The 26,956-nt window shown below is 50.1% G+C and overlaps 2 protein-coding genes across 6 annotated transcripts in view; both read left to right on the forward strand.

Moving 5' to 3' along the window:
* LOC122386294 (coiled-coil domain-containing protein 103-like) lies at positions 1-13,128 on the forward strand. 5 transcript variants are annotated; one of them, XM_043375365.1, is made up of 6 exons: positions 1-74; positions 4,375-4,568; positions 5,194-5,338; positions 7,456-7,715; positions 8,539-8,623; positions 12,045-13,128. In XM_043375365.1, the coding sequence occupies exons 2-6, from the start codon at positions 4,417-4,419 to the stop codon at positions 12,120-12,122; spliced, it is 720 nt and encodes a 239-aa protein (XP_043231300.1). In that variant the 5' UTR covers positions 1-74; positions 4,375-4,416; the 3' UTR covers positions 12,123-13,128. The 5 variants fall into 5 exon arrangements, with proteins under 5 accessions (XP_043231300.1, XP_043231299.1, XP_043231298.1 ...); XM_043375364.1 differs by having other exon boundaries at positions 2-70; XM_043375363.1 differs by having other exon boundaries at positions 6-254.
* A 5,115-nt stretch (positions 13,129-18,243) lies between these two features.
* LOC122386297 (heat shock factor protein-like) overlaps positions 18,244-26,956 on the forward strand; it is a gene marked incomplete at its 3' end in the record, with an annotated part of 50,747 nt that continues 42,034 nt past the window's right edge. The window contains exons 1-4 of the mRNA XM_043375370.1: positions 18,244-18,299; positions 20,175-20,344; positions 20,710-20,818; positions 21,174-21,298. Coding sequence (XP_043231305.1) covers positions 20,207-20,344; positions 20,710-20,818; positions 21,174-21,298 — 372 coding nt within the window. The remainder of the gene's footprint in view (positions 18,300-20,174; positions 20,345-20,709; positions 20,819-21,173; positions 21,299-26,956) is intronic.

Raw genomic sequence — 26,956 nt, forward strand, 5'->3', positions numbered from 1 at the left:
GAAAGTGGCGCACTTGGATCACACATCTCGCAAAACACACACACGGGAACGGTTTTCTTCTCACCTTACAGTTGGTACCTATTTATTTTTTGGGTTATTAGACTTTCCACATGAACGTTTCTTACTAGATTTTCCGATTTTCAATCACCAATGCTCGTTTCTTTAAGTAATGGAGAAGGTTATTCAATGCCATAAATAGCATTCAGCCATTATCCTTCATTCCAACACCAAACTTGAACTGAAACTCCAAACAGGTAAATATCGCATTGATAGCTGGTTCAAGCTCAAGCTGGTTCGGTTGTAAATCGGAAGAATAAATTTATTGTAATGTATGGAATATCCTTGAGTTTAATTTGAGTACCTAGGTGAAGGTGAGTTCCATTTACAGGCTCCACAATATCTGAACTGCGTCAACAATAATGCATGGCGTGGTCAGAAGTCAGAACAGACTTATGCTAGCTGTGGTCCCATCAATCATGTGGGCTGTCCCCTGCTCTGATCCAGATAGAGGCTAGTTGATACCACTGGCAAGCTGGGTAAGACTGGCCTGAAGTCAGTGTAGATATAGAACAGTCATTTTCAGGTTCAGTGTGAATTTTTGGACTCTGCCCACTTAGGTGTGGATTTTCCAGCTCTGAAGAGGTGGTGCAGATTTTGAAGAACTTGGGCCGGTGCACCTTGTCATGCTGTGAGCAGTACTTTGCGGCCAGACTGGAAAAAATCCACGTTATGCCAAATATGTCTGGCGTAGTGGTGGGATTGCGCCGAAAATTTCAGCCCACGTCCGGCGTAACTTTGCATGCGCCGAATTCAGCGCGTGGCGGCGGACGAATTCTTCGGCGCAGGGCAGTCGCATAATTTTTTGGCGAAATACGATCACCGAATTTATGCGGTACCTACGCTGGACCCTCGGCATGGAGATAGGTAAAGAAGACCTTGTTGAACATCGCCAAGCGTCGTTAAGCAATACCGCAGTGGGTTCCTGCCCACTGCGGTATCGAGAGGAATGAGAGCGCGGACGACCTGGCAAAACAGGCGGCCGCCCTGCCCTCAAACGCCCACTGGCTGACCAGGGCGGTTCACTGTGCGGCCTCGCATCGCACTGTCCGGCGCAGAGCGCGACAACTGCTCAGAATCACTGTTCATTTCAAGCCACTCGTCGGGAGCACGCCGCCGCTCCCTATCCCCGGAGAGGACCGAGGATGCCGTTTCGGTGCACCAGATGAGGGCGGGCCACTGGGGCCGCTCGCTCCAATACGAATACGGCACCGAATCGGCTGTCTCCACTCCGCGGCGTGCCAGCAGTGCCCAGACAAGCGGTGCCCCGTACTGCCGAGTGCCGTGTGCCGAGAAGAGAGTGATGTGCCGGAGCACATGCTGTCCCGCTGCCCGGCCCTCGCTGACTCCCGCCAGCCTCGAACACACTGCTCCGCCGATATTAACATTGGCACAAATTTTTGGCCCCGGAACTCACGGCTCCAGCTTTGTTTCACGGCATGAAGCTAGAGTGCTCTAAGACTATTGAGGTATTGGGTTTCCATGGAAATCAAAAAGTCATTCAGACGCTCAAACATGGGAGAGCGTACAAGGCCCCGAAACACTCTGCCTGGTTCAAATAGCCTTGACCGGTAGATGTGCACAGTGCACATGACATGTCACATGTGCTTTATATAAAAGGGCTTAATTTTCGCACAAATGGGCATTGAGCACCAAACTTTTGGTGCAAATCACAGAAATTTAAGCGCAAAATCGCTTACGTGTTTTCCAGTCTGGCTTTGCGGTATGGCATGCAATCAGCTTCTGGGCAGTGGGCAGCTTAAAGGTAGTGTGCCAGCTTTCCTGGACCGTATGGAGTTAATTGCCCAGATAAGGAGAACCGGATTTTTAGAACTTATCCATACCTTCAAAACTCATGGAAACGTCTTAAATTCTTCAAATTTTGAGTACCCCAGTGCGAAATTCGCCCCGACGGGTTGTCGGTCGTACCCCAACCACATTTCACACCACTATGAACAATAAATGCACACACTGAAATCGCTATTACCGATATGCTCATCCAATCAAGTTTCGATAAACCCGTTCATCATCATCTCCTGCGGTTTCGAACACGCCTGTTAGGTGGTGCGGTAGACCGCGCCCAAAGCCAGGGCCCCGGTAACGTGAGGTAGCCGAGTCGGGGCAGCGTGCGCTGACCCAAGCCGGGGCCGCGCGTCCTCCCGGTGTCATGTGATAGCCCGGGGCTGCCCGCGGGGATGCGGTAGACCGCGCCCAAAGCTGCGGCCCCGGCTTGGGTCAGCGCACGCTGCCCCGACTCGGCTACCTCACGTTACCGGGGCCCTGGCTTTGGGCGCGGCTTCTGCTCATACTTTGTGGTGCGGTGGTGGTGCGTCGGGCCGCGCGCTCTGACTTCGGCCAAGAAAAATGCGTCAGCTGATCATTGTCATTTCTGCCACTTGCGTGTGGTGAAATGGGGTCATAACTTAAGAGACGGCTTTTTCATATCAATTATTTTACATAAAATCATATTTCAAACCATAAATAATGTTCGACAGCCAAATAAAAGAAACAATACCAATACAGGCTTACAGTTTAAGGCTCGACATTGTGTTGTCTACGATTAGACAGCTGATAACTCATTCCCGTACGTCGTAACTCTATAATGACCTTTGCTTATTGTCACATGTGCGCCGCATTCGCGATTGTTGCCGACGCCTGTTTGCAGGTCAGCCCACTACAGTTGTTATACATATCGAAAAACCGATAAACTTTTAGGCGAAAAAGGCACTATTCCAGGCCCATTTTTGATTTTTTTTTTTGCGATATTAGGTAAAAACAGAAGCTTCTTATCCTAGGAAAAATAAAATGGGAAATCTTTCAAAGGTGGCACACTACCTTTAAACTGGTGTAAAGGTAGATGCTGGTCTTTTTTTGCAAGTTTAGTACTTGTGGTGATCCACAGGACAGACATTTGCATACCATGAAGTGCCATCAGTCAGACTCATACGACTCCACTGGAAGCAATACTGCAGATCCCCATTAACAGAAGGAAGCTCTGCTGTGTGTGCGGTGCAGGATACCTCTGGGCGTACGCTCGCTGTCCTGGGGGAAACAGCTAAAGCCTTCCCGAACATCTGGTCTCAATCGCTATGCTGATGTCCTCACGACTTGCCTCCGGGCTCCGCTCTGCATGCATACTGGACGGCTCTGCCATATTGACACCTTTATCAGGCCCCACACCTTTTCTCTAAGCTTTCCGGGAAGAATGAAAGATCCCTTTTAAAAAGTGTCCAATCATCTGGCCTGGCCATGCTCAAGTTTGTGTTTGTAGGCTTGTTCTGGCATTGCTTGATCCGCCAAGGATGACAAACTTGTGAAAAATCGAGTCACTACTGACCTTTTTTAAAGCTCTTATCCAACTTGTCGGAAATTCACGGGAAAACAGATGTGGGGTTTGGAAAAGGTGTCGATGTGTGCGAAAAGATGAGGGATGCGTGGAGGGAGCGGTATCACATCGACGAGATGTTTGTTTCATGTGGCATCGAGCACGTAACACCACTGGGGCCCTACGCTTCTGGCGTGCACGAGAGGTGCGCTAGCCTTGGGCTCCTGGGGGGGGGGGGCGTTTCTCCCTGCACGCTGTGTGATACGCTGAAATTATGGCAGGCTGCTTTAATGTCTGCTACGTAGTAACTAGGTAGGTACGTATAACAGTAGATCGGCAGTGTGGGTGCCGCACTAGCCCTCCCCGTGCGTATGAGGGGTGGGCTGCCCATTGGCTGCATTAGCAAACGTCTTTAGGAACCTGCTACCGTACGTCGGCCCCTACCAGCAAGAAACATCAAACGATGGACGGATGGACGGACCCTCTCGTCTCATTTTCATGAAAATTGAACAAAAGGATTATCAGTGCCTAACCCTAATTAGTAGCTTTAAGATTTCACAGAACTATATATATATGTGTACCAACAAAAAGACCGAATTTCAACAAGAGCATCATTGCTCACAGGTACAGCCCACCGCTAAAGTAATGTGTGGTTTTACCAATCTCAACGGATGGTTTTGACCGACGATTTTTAAATGCGGACTGATTGAAAAGAAGACGTCAATAGATAAAGTTGTAGCTGCAAGGGTGAAGATACATGTAAGCTACATTTAAAGTCTCGTTGCAGTCTGGCTAATCGTTCCTAGGCTTCAGAAGCAGAACATACCCATGACTGAAACCACACATTACTTCTGCTGTGGACTGTGCTTTCCTCTGTGTAGGTTTATATGAGTTGTAAAAGTTTGGTGCCCCTTGTGTAGCTAAATTTTCAAAACTAACAATATTTGCCATAGGACTGTCACAGACCACCTGTGCCTGTGGTGTGATTTCAGCGGCCTGCCGTTGACGGGGTGTGGCGCCGGCCGCACGGTGGGATGGCCCGGCCGGCAGAGCGGGACGACATCAACTTCGTCGAGCTGGAGCGGGAGCTGCGCTCGGCCGTCGAGCAGGACCAGCGGCGCGCGCTGCAGAACGATGCCAAGCTGCGCGCCGTCCAGCAGAAGGTCGGGTCGTACGACGAGTTCAGGTGAGGGGAACAGGAGACCGGGTGAGTTCAGGGTGCGCTGAGGTGCTCATGTAGCTGTTCTGAGGAGCGTGAGATGGGCGAACGAGATACAGGGCAGGGTCAGGGCAATATTGTGTGCTTCAGTTAGGCTGTAGCTAGAGTTCAATACGATTTGCCATTTAGGATTTATTAAACAATTTCTCATTAGAAACGTGTTGTAGTCTTCTAGCAGTAGATGGTGAATCCTGAAGTGAATAACTGGTTACGATATGACCTGCAGTGACCTGACAGTGACTGAGGGAATTTTAGATATGCCTTGCCTTGCGCCAGAATCTAGAATTGATACTATGTCCTGTATCTGCTCCAGTGAATAATTGTGTTGAAAGTTATGACCTGTGTGACCTTTAAGCTTGTACTTTTTTGCTTTTAAATTGACTGTTATGATGTCAATCATATAATATGACGTAGGTAGTTTCACAGGGTGTGACAGATAGTTGATGAACCTATCACACAATATGGAATATGGGTACAGGGATGAGATGTCAGCATGTGATTTGGGACTGTGGACCGGCGATATTGAGCCCGTAACTTATCGTGGTCAGTCACCTAGAGTTGTGATCTGACCTGACCGGATCTGACCGGGCAGGGACCTGGTGAAGGCGGCCACCCTGCGGCCGCTGGACAGGAAGGACACGCTGTCGGGGGCGGCGCCGGCCGGCCGGGCCGTGTGGAACAGCCTGGCCACGCGCCGCGAGACGCCCGCCGCGCCCGCCGCCGGCCGCATGAACCAGGTGAGGGTGGGGCTGGGGGCTAGGGCCGCTCACACGGTGAGGGGTCAAATTGAGACGGTGCACCCTTGGACCAGATGGGGGTGGGGCTGAGGGCTGTGCTGTCTAGATGAACCAGGGGAGGGTGGTGTTGAGCTGCTCACATGAACCAGGTGAAGGGCAACAATGAGACGGCACACCCGTGAACCAGGTGGGACTGAGGCTGTGCCAGGTGAGTGGTTAAACTAGGTACGACTTTACGCGTGGGATTCGCGTGGGATGAAGGTTTATTTGTAGGTACCTATCCATGGGTGAGATGGATCGTTGTAGCGCCTTGATATATACGACTGCTCAGTTGTGTGAACTACGCCTCATTCCATTTTGAACTTTGTGTAATGTGTATCACTTAAGCATGCTATCGTCTTATGTTATCTCCCTGTGCTACCTCCCTGTGTTGCCTATACCTCTGTGTTATACCCTATGCAGTGTCTTTGTCTTATCTCCGTGCTGTATCCCTGTGCTATCTCTCTCGTCTGCCTCGTCGATATTGCTGTCATAAGGAGCCTATGTAGATGACGCATTAGAATGTGTGACGGGTCTGCAGTGCCAGAAAATCACAAATAATTTAGATAATAATAAATTTAGCTGGAATGTATGAATGTACTGTTCGAGAGAGCCGGAGCCCACGCTAAGCAGAGCTGGCTACGCAGTCTCCAATCCCACCGTCCGATCGCGCAATTCCGGGGAACTGGGAAATTTAGATGCCAAAGTTTAGCGTGCCCTTCAAAGCCCGACACGGCCTGTCCCACTCAACTGACTTCGACTGGCGACAGCTTCTCTTACCAACCGCAGATGATCTCCGTCAGGAGTCTCAAATATCCAGCATCGGAGCGTCTCGAACCCGGGCTCTCGCTACAGGGAGCTCAACGCTCTGCCAACTGGGCTATTTTTTCGTGTCACCTGACAGGATTTTTCCTGTCAGCTGCATTCAACCGTCGTCTCCCTTGTAGCAGTTTTCCCGAGTCTGACGCAGTAGACTGTCGTGTCCACGTCAGGGTGCTGCCACCTACAGCATTGAGCCGGTGCCGGAGAGACCATCTGAGTACGGACAACGTCTGGCTGCAGCTTGGGGCGCTCTGTATCTACCGAGTGGCGTGTAAATGTATCGTCTGCTGCCTTGTTTGATTTTCCAGAGACAGCGACCCTCTTGGCATTTCACAACGGCATTTCATATGACTTTCATACTCGGCCCGGCTCCAGACAGGCATATCCCTTCCCCTGATTTCCTGTGAGAGGTGTTGAGCCCCTCAATGATTCTATGCGGAAGATCGCCATCTGACACCGGTGACGGCAGGCCTCTGACACCTTGAGGACTCATCTCAGCTCCAGCTGACGGCTGCCTCATTTAACTCCGTCCTTGTGACAGTGTGTCTTATCGAACTCCCTCCTGGTAACAGTGCCCGCAAGGGGTTGCTGTGACGCGTCTGGAGTCCCCGCCCCATGATAACTGTGTGTCATATCTAACTGCCTCCCGATAGCATTGCCCGCAGCTGGGTTTGCGCTATGATGACCTGTGTGAAGTCCCCTCCCTTTGGTGCCCATAGGCAGTGTGCCCATCGTCGGCCCCGTGTCAGGATCCCCTCCGAACCCTCGCTGTGACTGGTATATATCTGACACCGTGGTTATGGCAGTCTGCCCACAGGCCGTATGTATTAATGTTCCATCTGACCTCCGCTGACAGTGCCCGCAGGCGGTGTGTGTTAATCCCCCCCTCTATGACAGTTCCCGCAGGCGGTGTTTCTTTGACCCCCCGGCTGTACAATATGTCTGACCCCTCTGCCTCTGCCAGTGCCCGCAGTCGGTGACGCCGTCGGCGCGCCTGCCGGCCCCGCTGACCCCCGGCTGTACGGTGCTGTATGTCTGACCGACCTCTGTCTCTGCCAGTGCCCGCAGTCGGTGACGCCGTCGGCGCGCCTGGCGGCCCCCGCCGACCCTCGGCTGTACAGTGCTGTATGTCTGACCGGCCTCTGTCTCTGCCCTGCCAGTGCCCGCCGTCGGTGACGCCGTCGGCGCGCCTGCCGGCCACCGCTGACCCCCTGCTGTACAGTGCTGTATGTCTGACCGGCCTCTGCCTCTGCCAGTGCCCGCCGTCGGTGACGCCGTCGGCGCGCCTGCCGGCCACCGTGCAGGAGTTTGGCCGCGAGTGGCGCCGGCTGGAGGTGAGCGGCCGGCTGACGCTGCTCCGACGGATGGGCGCCGCCGCGCTGGGCCACGTGCTGCGCGCTGAGATCCCGGCCGGCCTGCTGGGCGAGGTGCTGTACACGCTGCTAGCCTTCAGCCCCAACACAGCCGAGGTGCGGCTCGTCGTCGAGCTGCTGCAGGCCATGTCCGAGGCCAACAGGTCAGTGGCGAGCGCGGGGAGGGGGCAACAGATCAGCGGGGGGAGGGGTCAACAGATCAGCGGCGAGCGGGGGAGGGGCAACAGATCAGCGGCGCGCAGAGAGGGGGAAGGGGCCAACAGGTCAGTGGTGAGCGCGGGAAGGGAGCAACAGGTCAGTGGCGAGCGGGGGAGGGGGCAACGGGTCAGCGGCTCGGAGCGGAGGCGCGGGAGCCTTGGTCGGAGCGGGGAAGGGGGGCGCAGCGGCTGCCTGATTCGGCACCTTGTGAGGGTACCTGAGATGGCTCAGCTAGCTGTGTGTAGTGCGAGGGATCTTAGGCACAGCAGCTGTGAGAATTACTAGGAGCCGTCCAAATCAGCCTGGATAAATGGTATTGTTGTATCCATCGATATTTGAAGTTAATATTGCCTAGCCGGGCTTTATGCAGCAACGTTCTTCATGTGGCCGGGTCTGCGAAGCGCTCCAATCTGCTGGTGGGGCTAGGAGCTAGCTTCGTGACTGAGGACACCGAACGTTGGATTGTATGAGAGCGTGGTTATTGGTTAATGAGGTGGTGACGGCGTGACTTAGTAGTTCGTACTGTACTTAGATGTAGTAGCGTCTGGTGCGTCACATCGGACCGGACGAGACGCGACCGAAGGTGGAGTCACAGCTCACACCCGCGTGCTGGTACACGTCTGACGTCGGTGTTGCGTGCCGCATCGTGCGGTCTGTGCTGGCGCTATTGCATTGTTTTCGTTGAGGTGTGAACTGTCAAATGGTTTCTTGAAATGGAGCATCTGAAAGCGCAGATTCTGAAGTATGTGTGCACCCTTTTGTTGGCAGATTTCACATTAGTCTACAGTTCCTGTCTGTGCAGGAGAGACGAACTTGCGAGCAGTTAATGGAAAAACTCCTCGGTAGCCTTGAAGTAAGTGTGCAGTGTGCAAGCAAATGCGAAGTATAAAACAACATTACGTTCCGGTTATCCACCGATACCCTATCTTCACAGTGACACAGTGTGTGTGTGGGGGGGGGGGGGTGGCAGGTGGCTGTTGACGTGAAACACGTACATTGTTCGTCTTTTTGTCTTATGATATGAAGTCAATGCTATATAGTTGTTAGTAGAGAGATTCCGTGTATTTTCCACACTGCAGACGAAATTACTCATCTGAAATGTGTTTTTGAGGAGAGAAGTCAGTTTAACTTTTCAAAATCATCCTCTCCCACCTCACTACTTTGAGGTTGGGATGAATCCTAGCCTTAAGATTGTCTAGGTTTCAAAGAAACACCAATATCTAAAGGCCTGCCTGGATCGGTCTGCGGCCTATTTGTATGTTCTATTCTCTTTTTTTTTTTCTTTTCCACTTAGGTGTTATTGATTATATTGTCATGTCATCGGTCATCCTCGTACGTCGAGTGGATCGAGAATTTGAAGGAACGATTTGTAATGGACACTGAATGGGTGTCATACTGAAGTTTGGTGATTGGAGTGCGGCAACGTCCCATATATCCCCGATAGCCGAGTGGGTAGGGTGTCTGGACGTTTGGCCGGCGTGATCAGTCGGTGGTTGCCGGTTCGAATCCGGCCCGGTCCCTTGCTTTTGTACCGTGCGCCGAGTTTCTGTCCGTGCCGCGCTGTGATTGGTCGTGGCATCTGACCCGAAGTCACGACCGGTGCGTGCCGGCGGTGGCGGTCAGTTTTGTGCGTGGCGGTGGCCGGGTAAGTGCGGGGACTCCTGTGCGGGGGACTGTTTGGAGAGGGCTCCTGTCCCGTCCGCTGACCGGTGCTGCTGCCTGGGTTGATCCAGAGGTGCTGCCGGGCCCAGCCATCTTGCCGCTCTGCTGCCCGTGTGCTGTGCGACCTGAGGTAGCGGCTCAGACGTACATCGCCCGGGCTGTGGGGAGCGAGATTTGTGCCGCGGGTTGGGTTGTCGGAGGTGCCTCGGGTGTGGTCCGAGAGCCACCGGCGACTGATTCCGCCGTTCACCATTCTTGCGTCGGCCGGCCTCGGGTAATTCCGGGACGTCCGACGTGGGAAATCCACGGCGGCTCTGTTTGGTGGGAACCAGTGGGTTTGGGGGGACTCGGGTTTATTCCGGGCCCCGGGTTAAGCGGAGGGACTGTCGGCCTGACTGGCATTAACGGGGCACAAATACAGGCACAAAGAGCGACACACTTTTTACTGCTGAGGCTGGACGGCGGGGTCGTCGGATTCTCCGACAAAGCGGAACGACCGAGCACAACAGATTTATCGACCGACGCTCTACGCAAGCTGCTCTTGTAACTAGCTCGCACTCTCGCATTCTGGTTCCTAGAGCTCAAAAGCGTCAATGGCCCCGCTGCACTTTGAACCAGTGCTGACTACCCGGTTCTCGGAAATGTGATACCGAAGACATTACATGCAATAGGTTGTTTAGCCAGCCTTTGATGCGTGCTACCGCGTACCTCTTTCATCCCTAATGTTTACAATTTGTTCTCTTCTCGGGGCAGTTGATTTTTTATATTTCTTGGAACGAATATCAACTTTGATATGCAATATCTGAAGGTAATTATGTTGCGATTGACTGGGCTCCCGTGCGTGTGCAGCGGTCCGGTGAGGTATGTATATGGACGGCGCGGGCCCCCGCGGCCCTCCGTGGACTGCTGGCCGGTGTGTGACGGCCGGTGTGGGTTTGTCTCTGTCCGGTGTGTGACGGCCGGTGTGGGTCTGTCTCTGTCCGGTGTGTGACGGCCGGTGTGGGTCTGCTGGCCGGTGTGTGACGGCCGGTGTGGGTCTGTCTCTGTCCGGTGTGTGACGGCCGGTGTGGGTCTGTCTCTGTCCGGTGTGTGACGGCCGGTGTGGGTCTGCTGGCCGGTGTGTGACGGCCGGTGTGGGTTTGTCTCTGTCCGGTGTGTGACGGCCGGTGTGGGTTTGTCTCTGTCCGGTGTGTGACGGCCGGTGTGGGTTTGTCTCTGTCCGGTGTGTGACGGCCGGTGTGGGTTTGTCTCTGTCCGGTGTGTGACGGCCGGTGTGGGTTTGTCTCTGTCCGGTGTGTGACGGCCGGTGTGGGTTTGTCTCTGTCCGGTGTGTGACGGCCGGTGTGGGTCTGTCTCTGTCCGGTGTGTGACGGCCGGTGTGGGTCTGTCTCTGTCCGGTGTGTGACGGCCGGTGTGGGTCTGCTGTCCGGTGTGTGACGGCCGGTGTGGGTCTGTCTCTGTCCGGTGTGTGACGGCCGGTGTGGGTCTGTCTCTGTCCGGTGTGTGACGGCCGGTGTGGGTCTGTCTCTGTCCGGTGTGTGACGGCCGGTGTGGGTCTGTCTCTGTCCGGTGTGTGACGGCCGGTGTGGGTCTGTCTCTGTCCGGTGTGTGACGGCCGGTGTGGGTCTGTCTCTGTCCGGTGTGTGACGGCCGGTGTGGGTCTGTCTCTGTCCGGTGTGTGACGGCCGGTGTGGGTTTGTCTCTGTCCGGTGTGTGACGGCCGGTGTGGGTTTGTCTCTGTCCGGTGTGTGACGGCCGGTGTGGGTTTGTCTCTGTCCGGTGTGTGACGGCCGGTGTGGGTTTGTCTCTGTCCGGTGTGTGACGGCCGGTGTGGGTCTGTCTCTGTCCGGTGTGTGACGGCCGGTGTGGGTCTGTCTCTGTCCGGTGTGTGACGGCCGGTGTGGGTCTGCTGTCCGGTGTGTGACGGCCGGTGTGGGTCTGTCTCTGTCCGGTGTGTGACGGCCGGTGTGGGTCTGTCTCTGTCCGGTGTGTGACGGCCGGTGTGGGTCTGTCTCTGTCCGGTGTGTGACGGCCGGTGTGGGTCTGTCTGTCCGGTGTGTGACGGCCGGTGTGGGTCTGTCTCTGTCCGGTGTGTGACGGCCGGTGTGGGTCTGTCTCTGTCCGGTGTGTGACGGCCGGTGTGGGTCTGTCTCTGTCCGGTGTGTGACGGCCGGTGTGGGTCTGTCTCTGTCCGGTGTGTGACGGCCGGTGTGGGTCTGTCTCTGTCCGTTGTGTGACGGCCGGTGTGGGTCTGTCTCTGTCCGGTGTGTGACGGCCGGTGTGGGTCTGTCTCTGTCCGGTGTGTGACGGCCGGTGTGGGTCTGCTGGCCGGTGTGTGACGGCCGGTGTGGGTCTGTCTCTGTCCGGTGTGTAACGGCCGGTGTGGGTCTGTCTCTGTCCGGTGTGTGACGGCCGGTGTGGGTCTGTCTCTGTCCGGTGTGTGACGGCCGGTGTGGGTCTGCTGTCCGGTGTGTGACGGCCGGTGTGGGTCTGTCTCTGTCCGGTGTGTGACGGCCGGTGTGGGTCTGTCTCTGTCCGGTGTGTGACGGCCGGTGTGGGTCTGTCTCTGTCCGGTGTGTGACGGCCGGTGTGGGTCTCTCTCTGGCCGCCAGGGCCGACAACAGGACCTAGCCGACGCCGGGATCACCGAGTGGACCATCAAGGAGCTGCGCGCCAAGTACAAGGTGTAGCGCCGGCCGCGGCCGGGTGCCGTAGCTCAGGATCTCCCACCGCGCCGGTACCGGCCGTGTGACCGGGCGCCGGCTGGACTCAGTCCGGTGCAGTGGACGCCGGCGGCAGAGCTGGAGACGTGTGCTCGGCCGCCGTAGGGGGTACAACCCCGGGACGGCCGCACCGCTGCTGTCGGAGAGAGACGGCCGGCCGTGCCTGGCTGAGTGGTGCGGCCGTCGGTACTGCTGGGGCCCGGCGGTGCTGGCTCGGGACTGGTGCTGGTGCTGCCGGTGGTGCCGACTCAGGACTGGTGCTGGTGCTACCGGCGGTGCCGACTCGGGACTGGTGCTGCTACTGGTGCTGCTGGTGATGCTGCCCCGCACACTGACACCTCACCTGACGGTATCTCAGCAGCCGGTGTGAGCGTAAACTAAGTGAAGCACGGAGCCAGTGTTATAAGGATCTGAGCTGGCCACCTCAATGCCAGTGGAAGTCTCGCTGGAGGTACTCCTAGTGACATTTTAACCCAACATATCACCTCGACAGTGCAAATGTGTGCCGGCCTCGGACAGACTCAGCGAGACCCGGCGTCTCTCGGTGCAGACGGTCTGAGCCCCCGTGGCCGGTCAGTTGAACCTCAGTAACAGGCTCCCCAGCCTGTCCCGCCTCACTGCTCGGCCCGGCCATCCAACAAGGTCGCCATCGCCGCCGCGCCATTTCGCCGCCGCCAAACCATACCGTTTGCTCAGTTGTTCCTTCTACTGGCCTACCAAAGTGGGACAGGTTCTACCGTAGAACATGTAGCATCCGGGTGAGATGGGTCCGGGCCGGTTTCGCCGGACGAAATGCTGAAATTGTGGCCGGTTCTAATGGCCGTTGTAAATGTGACCTGTGAGCCCGGGCGTCATGCCGGGAGGAGGAGGGGGCGGGAGTGACCTGTGATATGGTGTGTGACCTCTGCGAACGTCGCCTCTGATCGTGTGACAGGTAAATTCATCGTGTATAATACATACTGCAGTGTCGTTCGTTCTGGGGTCTGCAGCTAATTGTGCCTTTCGGAGATTGGAATATTGAACACGTCTGAAGTGCTACGGATTATTGTCTGGCTCACGTGCTTTCAGAACCCGTGGACACGGGAAAGGCAGTCGTCTAACGTCGCACTTGTCATCGAATGATATCGTTAGACTAGGCGCAGCTCTTCTGCGTCCAGTCTTATCAGCGAAGACGAGAGGGTAGTTGCTGTGTTTAGCGAACGTTTTGGCCTCCCCAATCGGTATTGGCGCCTTGTGTTCAGACCGGTGGATGCCTCCATCTAGCACACGAGTGTCTGGTGTCTGAGCGTTGGTCAACTGACAAGTGCTCAGACTTCAGCTCTGCCGCCGGCCTCCGGATATGATCCTGCCTCACGGGACTGGTAGGTACAGGTAAACTTCACTGGCCTGTGGGACGAGGTCAGACCCGCGTCATGACATTGGCTTTTCCTAGTTCCCACCGAGTGCACGTGAGGGGGAGGATCAGCGTGTCAACTGTCAAGGAAGTGCGGCAGGAATTTAAATAAAAAAATATGTGGCATCCGGTAAGATTCATCACCCGAATTTGTCCTCGCATGGACGATCTTCATCCGGCCGATACGGCGTAGACCGGGGACTCCGAAGCATCATCCAAGCAGTCTTTGCTGCTAGTTGTTACATACGTCGGAACGGAAACATTCAGTGCCCATTCTTAGGACAGGGAGAGAAGGTGGCGTTTGTCGCAGAAACTAAAAGCAAGAGTAGGTACTGATTACTGATATGCAGATAAAAGATGTCTTATGAGAATACCCTGCAGTTAGTACTACTGATAAATGTCATAAGGACTCTACTTTTATGACATTCTTCAAGGTCGCTGATCTGGAAATAAAAATGGAAAATAAAAGGCAAGCATCTCCAGCAGCTGCATTGCAAAATCTTAACCGTGTTAATAAATTAGCACCCTCAACCTGCGCTCGATGCAGGATCTTGGTTATGGCGCAGTGCGGCGAAATTCTCCACAGTTCTCTATATACCGTGTTCTCCACAGTGTTGTGGAAAGCTGTTAGACGAGTATTAACCCGCGCCCCGTTGGGCTCTGCCGAGCAACGCGCCCCGTTGGGGGGGGGGGGGGCCATTTTGGCCCCCCCCTAAGATCTCGAGAACCACGCAACGTAGCGACAAGCAGCAAACGGTGTTGGATAGCCCTATCAGGGAACTACCTTGTGACCCAATTTTATTGACCTAGGTCAAACCGATGACGTCACAGGTCAGGTCAAAGGTCCAATTTTCACCGCTTACAGGCATTTCAAGAAATGCGTTGTAAAATCGAGTAAAATGCATTTCATTGAAAATCATCGATGGGGAAATGTTCTTCAAACACATATTTTGCTAGTTGAGGTCACTGATACCAGGTCAGGTCACAGAGGTCAGGTCACTGGGGGGTCACAATATGAAAGTGTCGTGTGATGCATGTTTTATGGTCCATTTTACATGACAAATGCGATTATGTGGGTCAGGCAGCCTTTGGGGCCAGCTTAGGTCACGTTTTGGTCAAGGTCAGGTCAAGGTCAGGTCAAGGTCAGGTCAAATTAGGTCAAATTTCAAAGTTGATATTTTTGCATAAAATGGGTATCGAATCGATGCAGCTCGTCACGGGGAGTTCAATGGTGGTCTTTGTTTTGTCGTACAAGGTCTAGAATCGCAAAAAAATTGAGTTCAAAAATTTGACGTCATCATTTTTGAACAGTTTTTTCGCTATAACTTGGCCAAAAAACGAGATATCGATCTGAAATTTGGTATGTATATAGAAGAGCGCAGGGACTATCACATATATCCCGGTTTTTTCGAAATTCGGAAAAATTTTGGATTTTTTTTTAGTTTTTCTAAAAAAATCAATTTTTTGAAAATTTTTGGGTCAAAAACCCAAAATTTTGAAAATCCGAGATAGCAGTTTTGTAGCGCCGCTTTTTGTCTATTAGACAATATAAAGAACTTTGAAATTGCTTGATAACTGTAGATTTGGTGAGCGTTTCAAGATTGCATGTTTTTTGCTCATTTTTGCTCGAACATGACCTTAGTTTGACCTCAATAACTCCTGACCTAAGGTGACCTAAGACTTGAAATTTGGTGTGAAGGTGTCAAATTGATGCCCGGAAAGGTACTGAAAATTTGGCGGCGCTGCGCGCCGCCGTTTTCTTGCTATTCAGGAAAAACCACAGGGGGGGGCCAAAATGGCCCCCCCCCCAACGGGGCGAGGGTTAAATCCATTAAATCGTTTTTCCTCAATATCAGTACCAGGTGTCTCTCATTTGCTTGAAATATTGCCTTGGATACTGCTATCTGTATCGTGAAGCATTTTGTTGGATCGATACATCAGTCGGTGACACACCAGGGAAATAAGCTAAAATTAGAGCACTCTATTTATTGCTCCCGCTACTTCACCGTCTCCCATAGGGTCCTGTGTTGAGCTGGTGTCGAGGCTCTAAAAATGACGCCGATTTTTGCACCCTTCTCACGAAAACCGCTCGGACCGCCTGGAAACCAATTGTTCCGCTCTAAAAATTTCATGATCGACGGGGAAATGAATGAGGAAAAGATTGGTCCTGAAATAATTCTGAACTCCCTGTAGAACATATCGAAATATGGCTGCAAACTAGGAGCATGTCAAAATCGACAAAACAATACAAATAAACTTACCGGGATTTTTTTATTTTCCATGCATCTGTGTATGAAATCAGTCGATTTTTCGGAAAGATCATCTTCTGTTTAATAAATAATTCCACAATTGCAATCGAGAAAAAAAAAACATTTCCGCTGTGACAGCGGTTTTGGCATTTGTGCCAGTAGTGTGGCTTTTTATATACCTTGAGTGTGGCGTGCGCGGTGCTGCGTGGTCGTCGGGGCGGAGTTGTGAGTATTTTCGGTGTTTTAAATGGTTGATGGCCATTTGAACCAGCTTCATATTATTTCCTACAAATTTTTGCATCAAATTATTGCTTTGAAAGACCATTGAAACCCCTTATCTCTTCATGAATCACGATCATATTCATCGTCGACGAAAATGGCGCGGGACTCCATGTGCATTCCGATGGAAATAAATCGTAAATTAAATAATATTCGATGGTAAGTATCATATTCTAGTGACACATTTTCATAAAATAAGGCATAAACTTTGCAAGGAAGTCAACGTTGGATAATTGGATTCTTATTTTGCTCACATATCCTTGTAGTAGTCAAATGGCTCAATTGTTAGATAGATGTAAGTATATGTTTTGGCTTGATGTTTGCTGTGAAACCACCCAGCCACTTGCTGGTTGAGTGGTTTTCTGATAATTACCTGATAATCATTTCTCCTTTTCCTTAAAAGAAACTAAAATTCCTTTCAAAGTAATCCATTTTAAGGAAAGGCGGCTTGCTCATTGGCATTTCATGTTCTTGTTTTGTTATTGCTGGCAGTATTTTGATACAATAATGCAATATGAATTTTTTGCAATAATAAAACCTAAGACAAACTTAGTTAATGCGTCAATCAAACACCCAACAGAAAGATTGTGAGTCCTTGTGACGTGAAGTAGAATATTCTATGAATGTGTTATATAGAATATGCCAAATATTAAATTAATTATTATTTGATACTGATAGCTGAGCAGGTGAATTATGCCACAATATAATTTCATTTTCTGGTTTTGAAATAGCCGGCAGTATTTTACTTCAACAAATGTAATATACATAGAATACATGTTGTTATGTTACCTACATATGTTAAAAGTTTAATAACAACCAACAGAAGGAGCTGTTTCAGCAGATAATGTTTGTACCTTATGCATTACCTTTCTTTTCTGCAGGACCATGCTTCCGCTGGGTGGTCGACATTTGCCTCCTGAAGAAGTTGAGCAACATGAAGACCACCAGATGAGGTGTCTGCAGTTCATGTGGAACTCTGCAGACTTCAAGTGTTATGCCAACCACAACCAAAGTGCTGTGATCATGGAGGCATGAACCTCATGACAACACTTCAGATTTGCAGTTGAACCAAAGTGTGATTCAAACCACCTGTGGCATCTCACTCAATGTGTGAACAGTGTGATTATTGTGCAGTGTTCAGCTGCAACTAAGACATTTATTAGTGACTTGTTTTGCAATTAGCCACCAAAAGCATTTTTTGGGCTGGCTGCTGTAATTTGGTTGTGCACTGCGCAATAGTGGTAGTGTTTTGTCACTTGTCAAGTTGTCAGTTGTGCATGTTGCATGTTTCTCTTCCCTCGGCCCTCATTATCAGTTAAGTGGTGAATTGGCATCACTCAGTCTCCCCAGATCTCCATTGACTGTCTGTCAACCACCTAACTTGAGATGGTATTTGCTAATAGTGTCAGAAAAGAAGTGATTGTAGACATTTTTAGGAATATGAGCTCCGTTTCATGCGTGTTCCAGTGGTCATTTTGTCACATGTCCCATAGTGTAATAAATGGAAACTGTTGTTCCCTTTTGAAGGTACTCGCGGGTGCAGAAAGCGTTGGGCCTAATTATTAAACGCACCCTCCTATCAGCGACGCACGAAATCGACAAATATCATCCTTTTTAGAACAGGAGGAAACGAAAACTTGTGAACATAGCTGTACCTACAACAGTGCATAAGGAATTGAAATTCTGGGAGTTTTTGAAATTCGGAGAAACTCAAGTTGTCGACAGGTATGCCCCCTTGCACGTCAAAGACCGCCTAAAAAACAAACGTCTACAAATGAAGGCAGTATTCGTATGTTCGTTGTAATTGCAGCAGCCTAGCAACATGTATTGCGGTCCGATGGCGAATTGCACTCGTGCTCAAAAACTATGCCGGTAACTGCCAATGCACTTAGGTCATAGGTGAGGAGAGGAAGGGTTATGTCATATGTCAACATCATAGAAATGGCTTCATCTGAGCTGTGCCTATTGTACATAATTCAACCAATCTATGCATTTCGTTTCTTGCAATCTACTCATGCTTTCACTCCAGCTTCAGAGTAATCATCCCATATTGTACGTCTTAAGATATTGATTTCTATGGCGGTTTGCAATTACTAGCCACGTCTCACCTCAGTTTGGTGGCCCCGCATCGGCCCACTTGGCCGCTCTAAAATTGACTTACGAAGGAGGATGGTGGCTTTTATTTTAGCTTCTCCGCCGACTGCGGGGAGCGCCGTCGCCGAGGTAGGAGCAATAATTAGCTTATGTTTGGGACTAATTTCCACGCTTAATTAACATTTTAATGTTTTTTTAATTAATTCATGTTAATCCTTGACGCATTCTCTTTCTATTGATACCATCCACCGGTCTGAGAATTACTGCCTTGCTGCGTAAGGGCCGATAAAAGATCACGCTTTTAGGGGTATCTCTTCAACATGGGGCAGGAGCAATAAATAGAGTGCTCTAATTTTAGCTTATTTCCCTGGTATGTCACCAACTGACATCACGTTGAAAGGCTGTGAAGCCTATAAGCTGGGTTGTACTAAGGAAAGGTAAGTTGAAGTTGATATTTGATTTCAATTTAATAGATCGATCCAAGTTGAAGTTGATATTAATTTCAGCTGAAGTTTGTACAGAAATCGCCCATTGTGATTCTCCTTTTTGTCTCTTTCACCTTGGAACTAGTGACTTTGATTGCACAATGCACGGTATGATAAAATTAAGTCTGCAATGCCCCAACACTCGGTACAGTACAGTTGGGGAAACTACGAGGCGAAAATAAAAAATTGATTGCGTCAATAAATGGACTTTTGATGACCATATATGGGCATTAATGCAGCCCTTGCTACTAAGGGGGAAAAACGGTATGACAAGCCGGTACTTGCGGTATCGCATCCACTTATCGGAGAGAAAAGGCTTCCATTTTCCACTAGGAATCAGCGTGGTTTGATTAAATTTGGCGAAATGATTCGAAAATGGCAATAGGAAAACGGCTTTTCTGCAGGTTTTGAGCGTCACAATCAGCTGGCCATTCAATAAATGGATTGGTGTTTTGAAAGAAAATTGTTAAAAAGAATTAATTTAGTTATAATAAACAATGATATTTAATTCAAAAATAATAACTTAACCACAATTAGAAAAACCATAAACAAAATAATAAAAATAATGACATTTTTAAACCACCGTACTGTTTACACTTTTTGGCGCGTCTGTTTCAATCCGCCATATTTGCCAATCACTGATTGACATTGTGTTGTAACTCTGCGATTTAGAGCCGCCAGTTAATTGTGCACCGAGTGAGTGTGGGCCTTGTGTGGTTAAAAAACATTCTTATGCCTTATTTTTTTCATTTGAATGCTAGGATGCATTGAAAAGATGAAGTTGTCTGATTTTATGACCATATATGGTCATCGCCCCGCCCACTCCAGCCGTTGATTGGCTAATCCAATTTTTGTTTGGCTCCTCGTAGTTTCCCCAACTGAGTATCAATATCTGATCTGATGGGGACAATCTGTGGACTGTGGCTTGTGAGAGCAGTTGAAAGTCCAAAACCAGTATCAACTAGCATGTGTCTAATTTTGCTCAAAAGCAAAAAAGATCTAATTCTGCTCTGGGGTCCAACTGGGGTCCATTCACGCAAATGTAAAAATTGAGACCACAAATAAGAATATCCAATTATGATGTATTTGCACAGTACACATGCTTGGTTTGGCTGTGCATGCAGTGGCAGTGAAAGCATGCAATCTAATCTAGCATTTGCAAGGTGGTTGATTACCTTGAAAGTGCTATTGAAAGCTAAAGGACATCTTGGAATGGTTTTCAAACATTCCAATAGGATATATCCATTTTAGATTAGTGACATTATCCTTGTAGTTTAAAAAAAGGTTAAAGCAAAACACTTGGCAGAATACACATGTACGCATACACATGTACATGTACAAAGCTTAAAAAGTTTTTATTCTAATGATTCTAAAAAGCTATGTATTCTGATAGAGCTGTGCTCGAAATTATCAATAAACCTTCCAGTCATCTTACTTAATTAATCCGACTACATAACAAAGTGTTTTACTTGAATTTTTTCTCAACTGTGAGCTCACATATTTTCACTTTTTGTTGCAGCTTTACAGGACCGTTTATTACTATTGGAACATATGAAAACTGAAAGCGGCAGCGAGCTTGAGCAGTCCACAATGCATCAGGCCGTCAGCTCCAGCGTGCCGGCCTTCCTGGCCAAGCTCTGGGCGATGGTCAACGAGGAGAACACCGACTCGGTCATTGGCTGGACTGAGGTGAGTCAGAATTGGTACTCACAGACTATGTCATCAGCTGCTGGACTGAGGTGAGTCAGTCCTGGTGCTCTCTGACATTTAGAGCTTGTTAATTTATATTTTGAGATGATGTACGAGTCCCAAATATAATTACATTTGAACCACTGCGTGCTGTGGCTCTTACCTCAACGTCGCATGACATGAAATATTGAGCGGGAATGTTGAAAGTCCCATTAGCGTCACCTCATCTCCGGAGATAAGCTAGATTTTCTTGTGTCAGTTTCCGAAGTTATCTAGTTCATTCTTCACAGTATTTTTTTTTTTTGCCGACCCCACCCCATTTATAGCATGTGTCATGCGCCACTAATTTCGTTTGTGTATTTCAGTGCAATAAGTCGTTCTACATTCGAAATCAGGCCGTCTTTGCCATGGAGCTCCTGCCCGTCTATTACAAGCACAACAACATGGCCAGCTTCGTCAGACAACTGAACATGTGTAAGTAACCTGTCATATGTATTTTGTGTGAACATGTCATCAAAAGCTACTTCTTTGAGTTGAATTGTCTTGCGTGTTTCCGTTAGATGTATTATGAACCAGTGATATCTGTTGCCATGTTCTTTCTGTACAATATATGCAGTTCCAAAGTGAATTACATACTGACGACGCACAAGATATGCTCTTGGTGTGCATACCGTAAACTTGTTTGCTTGCGGCGTTGTCGGGCTCAGCGTGTCTCCTTTGCGACCACGAGTTGGTCGCTGTTGGACGCGCCGCGTCTCGGACGTACCGGCGTGCCGCGTGTCTTCCCTGAGCTGACCCGGCCTGTGCCGCCGCCGCCGCCGCCCCGCAGACGGGTTCCGGAAGGTGCTGTCCCCAATGGCCGGCTCCCTGAGGAACGAGTCCGACGAGATGATCTTCGCGCACCCTGACTTTGTCAAGGACGAGCCCTGGGGCCTGGAGAACATCAAACGCAAGGTGAGCGCCGCTGGCCTGCGGGCACCGCCGGGGTCAGGGCACCCCCCTCTCCCCCTCCCTCGGTGTCTGCTGTGGGCTGCCCTCCGTCACCCCCGAGCGCCACCGCTCGCCGCCGGCGGAGGTGTTCTGGGCGGCCGTCCGTGGCTGCCTCCGTTGGCTCAGCTTCAGAAGGTCGGCTCAGCCCGAAACATCACACTTTCTTTCCAGGCCGGCGCTGTGTCCCGTGGCTGGTATTAAGTGTCAACGCGCACACGGTATTTACAAGCATGGAGACTACTGCGAGGTCGGGCGCCGGTGAAAATGTCAGAATTGGCGCGGCATTTCTTTTGCTCATTTTTTCGTGTAAAAAAGGAAGAATGGTACCACATGACTTCCTTAGGCACATGGACATTGGACAGATTATCAGTGAAAGCACTTGATCCGTTTCCATAATCCGTCCGTTCCTTGATCCGTGATGGTGCATTGACACACCCTAATGTATGTATTGTGCTTAAAGTAATGAATTTAGGGACGTCTCCCCCCCCCCCCCCTTCTGCGACATTGGTGCACGACACCGACAGGTTACTGAGGGGGGCTGCGAGGGTAAGGACAGCTGCGCCTCATGACGACGTGTTTCGACGGCCTAGAAATACCAAATATGTGGGAGCAACGGAAGGCCAGTACAACTTACGTGACTTAATGACGGAAACAATACTCAGTACTCAGTACACATCTCGACTCCATTGAGTGGCTTTTTGGGTCCATATTCTATCACAGCGAACTTCTGAACATGAATGCGGCAATGTGCAAACTAGACACATTAAGTGTCATTGTTATGAACATTGTTACGAGCACGACCAACTTTATGGGAAGGTGCGGTTTGATAAAGCCATGTATTTCATGTAAATTTCCATTGATTGAAGCGTATCGTTCACGGATGCTACACATTTGCCTGGCGTGAACTGTGGCATCATCTGCTTAGCTGCCTCATTTCCATAAATACGTGGCTGGGAGATCGTGATTAAAGTGTGGGCCGCCGGAGTAAACGTCCAGCTGTGACGAATTACATAAGCTGCAATATCCTAATGAATGGTAGTTGGCCGAATAGCACGGAACGTCAATGCGCCTGCCATTTATTTCGTGTCACTCGAGTGATGAGTGCTCAGCGTTCCGTGGGGGGGGGGGGGGTCCGTCAAACTTGCTGGCCGTGGCCGTAGTGGGGTGGGTTGCCGTCGACGGATCATAGTTGAGTTAATTTGCCGTCGTTCAGCCTCCCAGCCGGGGTTAGTTGGACTGAAGCTGGCACGGCTCGACTCTGGGCCTCTTTCAGTGGCCACTTTATCTAAAGAGACGTAGTGCATAGATGTGTACCCGTAACCGTGATTGTACGAGGGGGTATCGGAAAGTTCTGATCATCACATAGAAGATGTAGACCGATTTTGATGATTTTTGGTTGGTATTATATTTGGTTCTTAAGAACAATGTTCCCGCAAAGAGAATCCTGAGAAGTGGTTTTATCTTATGTAGGAGAGACTTAGAAGTAAAAAAGATGAGTATTGGGCCCATTGAGGACCGAACCGTCATCCAACTAATGCATTTGAAACGGTATCACATTGAGAAAATACATCAAGAACGTGAAATCAGTTTATGGCGAGGAAAGCCCATCTCATGCACTTACCGAAAATGAAGAAATAATTTTCAACTTGGTTGCATGGCCCTTGCAGGGGAGTCAAGAAGTGAGTGGCTACCAGTGACTGACAAGGTGGTGACTGTGAAGGAAGTGGAGGACCTCATCCTTACAGATCGTCGTGTGACCTTTCAGATGATTGTGCAACAGAAAGGTCTCAATGCTGGCAGTGCCTGAAAATATTATCAGCGAAGAACTACAGACGATAAAGGAGTCAGGTCGCTTAGAAGTTCGTGTGTCTATAACTTTGTTCAAGAGAAAAATGCGTCTTGGCCCTTCGAAATCAAAACTAGGCCTTTTTTTAGGAAATTGAAGACATCTTCGATAATTTGATGACTTGTAACGAATGCTGGGTCTCTGTGCATGATCCAGAGACAAAAAGATGATCAAGAAGTTTAAGCACGGCACATCTGTCCTTCTTAAAAGGCGAAGATGCAGAAGCCGATATGGAAGGTCAATGCTATCAGTGTTCTGGATCTGGCGTAGGATAGTCATTACCGACTGTCTTGATGATGGTCGGATAATGATAAGCAAGCACCACTGCACACTTTTGAAGAAGTTGCGAGATGGCCTCAAGCAGAATCGCCGCAAAAAAGCCCAAGAAAGATGTTTTATCCGCACCGACAGCGCTCCCGCCCATTCGTCCTGAGCTGCGATTGAAGGAAGAACATGATGTGGACATTAAATCCTACCGCATCTAAGAATTTCACCTGACCGGGTATTAACTAACTCTTGATTGTTACGGGAGATGAAGAATCCACAGTATGGCCGGTGATTTAAGGACAGAAATGACGTCATTGATGAGATGGAGCAGTGATTTACGGGACATTGCGAAGGTTCTACAATGACCGCCTGAGGCAGCTCAAGAAACGATGCAATAAGTTTGCGGTCGTGTGTGGTGACTTGTAAAGGATTAATGAACATCATGTAAAAAAATCAAATTTCTATCACATCTCATTCGTGGTGATGATCAGAACTTTTCGATACCCCCTCGTATGCTACGACGCTCCCGATTCTAAATTCCCCATGCTCCTTGCCGTTTGACTATAAGAAAATAGAGTTGGCGATCTATTTAGTGCACTGTTCGAGTCACACGAGGTCAAGTCCCTGTAGGTATGATAATCTGAGCCTGTTCTGCACGACTTGACACACTGGTCAACGCCGCTGACCAGTAAAGGATTCCTGTCGATGGCATTCCTCTCCGCTGCCTCCACATTCAGAGATCCTGCACCGGCAGCGCGGTCGGCGACCCACTAATCACAAAACTTTATCCGTAAGTGTTAGGTGCGTCCTCCGAGCTCTTCTCATTTGTGCATTTCTGAGACAAACTAGGGCTACTGAGTTCGATGGATGTGACGGTATATGAGCATTGTTGAACTGTATTTGTTGTGATCCCTCGGTGCTGTTTTTATGTTTCACCACATATTTGCTACGAACGATTTGAAACTTTTGTCATGCAGCTACGAGCCGAACAGACAGTAACTGGAAGCTTACAAGTTCAGAGACGATCGATTGTTTTTTCTCTTGAAAGGCTTGTCCTGACTCACACCGTTCCGTGCTTCTATCCTCAGGATACAGAAATCCTTCTCCTCCACGCCGCAACCCCCTCCGGGCTGGACAGGCAACTTTATCTCATGCGGGCTGCTCCCTTGGAGCGGGCTCAGCCCCGGTGACTCACTAGGGTGCCTGCCCAGGCCAATGTCTCCCCCTCTATCCTATCATCCTCCCGTCTCTGAAATGGTCTCATTGGACCGAAAGGGCCTAACCTAACAAAACAAAATAAACAAAAAGCTTGTCCTGAGGCCTATAGCCGTGAGTAAGTAGGCTACCGAGTGTTGGACTTTGCTGATAACTCAACAGGGATTGCGAATGATTATTCTTTCAAATTGTTATTTTGCATTTGTTAGAGACTTTAAATCTCATATTAGCACTCATATGCCATACTTTTACACCGATAGCAAAATATAATTGAAACGAAAGAAGTCAATTCAGTATTGCTTTATGCTGAGGAAATTCGGATGTTATAATTGATGCGCTCGTAATCGGTAATCTGCTAAAGGTTTTGCCTGATGTCTCAATGTGTTTCTGTTGTTTCAAAAGTTTTTTTTTTTTTCTGGGCGCCGATGACCTCTGAAGTCCGGGCGCCGGAAAATCACAAGTCAGCATCAATGGTTCTCCTGCCCTGCTCCTGCCTACTCGCGGTTTAATAAATGCCTAATACCTATGGTCGTACGCACCGGCAAATGTTTCGAATTCATTAATATTTCGTAGGAGTGAATGACCTTTCCCCGACTTTCTTTGTGTATGATCTTTCTTTGGCATTAACAAAACTTATACCAAAACACAACGCTTTTTGTTCTTAGTGACTTGGCTAACCGAGCTGCATTACAAAATGCTGAAACTTGTAGCTTTGGTTATATTTCAGCTTACACCTTGCCTCAGTGCAAATACTACAAAAGAATGAAAGTTATGAGTACAGCATGCAAACTTTTGAGGTTTTATGGCTTTATGTGGCGAACATTAGCAAACGTCGCATTTGCGTAATCCTAGTTTACAATCGTTTCGAAATATATATATCCTTTCCACATTATATTCACATGTTTTGGGAGACTGTGCATAATAGCGTGAGTTTCAGTCTCAGACTCCAAGGTCATTGAAGTTTTCTCCTAGGATTACCCATTAATTTGTTATGTAAAATGTGCTCAAATTTAAGCTGCGCTCCGGTTCACCTCTGTCGGTTAGTGCGGCCAGCCCCAGGCCGGCGGACAGCTCCTCGTGTGCACCATGCACAGGATGTTACCAAGTGTATGCTGAGAGGCGGCTATCAGCACGTAAACATGCAGCTATCAGTGATGCCTGCGAGGCTGATTCCCACCCCTATCGCCGCACTCGGTCGGCTATCTCGTAAACCGTCTCGGGCAGGTGGTGGTGTCTCACTGACTGACGCTAACCGGTCTAACCCTGACCTCCGACCCAACCCGGCTGATCCACCAACCCGGCTGACCCACCGACCCGACCTGGCTGACCCACCGACCGAATCCCACCTGCCCGGCCCGGGTCGGGTCGGCCAGGGCCCCTGCGTGAGGCGTATAGCAGGTGTGTGGGTGTGGAATATGCAGCCCGTGCCGATGTAGTGGGCGGGGAAGAGCGCGCTCTAGTGGGCGGGAAAGGGGGGTTGGGCGGGAGCCTCCGGCGGGCGGGGAAGGAGACAGACCGGCCCTCGTCGTACCGGGGCGTAATGCGAAAGAAAAAAGATCAAATCAACACGCAGTGGTTCGTTCGTGCCGCTGTACTGAACGGTTTAGCTCAGGTAAAATGTAAATGCTTAGTTGAAAATTAAAATGCCAGTTAGGCTGGAAATATATCAGACAAGATAAAGGGAACTATAAACACAACTATTCCACGTATGCATTTCAATTCCATGCCAGCCAAGCAGCTATGTGATCCACGCCTTCGTTTCATCTAGTCGCGGCTGTTTCCTCTGAACATTCCACGATCCTCTTTGCTAAACGCATGTTTGCATTAGTGTAGCCATTGGGCCCATTGCGGCGGCAGCGTTTTGGCCCGGTGCCAGCTCGGTCATCGGTGACGGACGGGTGCGGGGTTCCAGGGCCGGCGCTCAGCACGGCGCGTCGCTCCACCTGTTGCCATGCGGTGGCCGGACGTGTCCCGGGTGGGCTCCGGAGGGGGGCCGTCACCACGCGCGGGGGGGAGGGGGCGGGCCCGACCGAGCTGTCAGCAGCTAAAGCTCTGCCCATTCAATGCGAACGGCTCGCGTGTTGCCATGTTGATGTTATTATTTAAGTAATTAATGATATGATACTTTATGGATTAACGTATTGGACACCAGGCACTAATCACTATGTCTTTCATCGGGCATGACGCAATCACCGATCTTGACCGCAATTAGCGCAATGTTAATTGGCATGGATGTTGTCATCCATGTTTTTATTTGGTAGGTAGGGGTTCTTTATTCTGACTTAGAGGGCAGG

Source organism: Amphibalanus amphitrite, unplaced genomic scaffold (genome assembly GCF_019059575.1).
Source record: "Amphibalanus amphitrite isolate SeventyFive unplaced genomic scaffold, NRLGWU_Aamphi_draft 000246F_arrow, whole genome shotgun sequence".
Taxonomy (NCBI): Eukaryota; Metazoa; Arthropoda; class Thecostraca; order Balanomorpha; family Balanidae; genus Amphibalanus; species Amphibalanus amphitrite.

Excerpts from the sequence above, each read along its gene's own strand:
- LOC122386294 (XM_043375365.1), top strand. The coding sequence starts at position 4,417 with ATGGCCCGGCCGGCAGAGCGGGACGACATCAACTTCGTCGAGCTGGAG. Across the intron at positions 5,339-7,455 it reads CCGCCGGCCGCATGAACCAG|TGCCCGCCGTCGGTGACGCC; the intron begins GTGAGGGTGGGG and ends TGCCTCTGCCAG. Across the intron at positions 7,716-8,538 it reads GCCATGTCCGAGGCCAACAG|ATTTCACATTAGTCTACAGT; the intron begins GTCAGTGGCGAG and ends TTTTGTTGGCAG.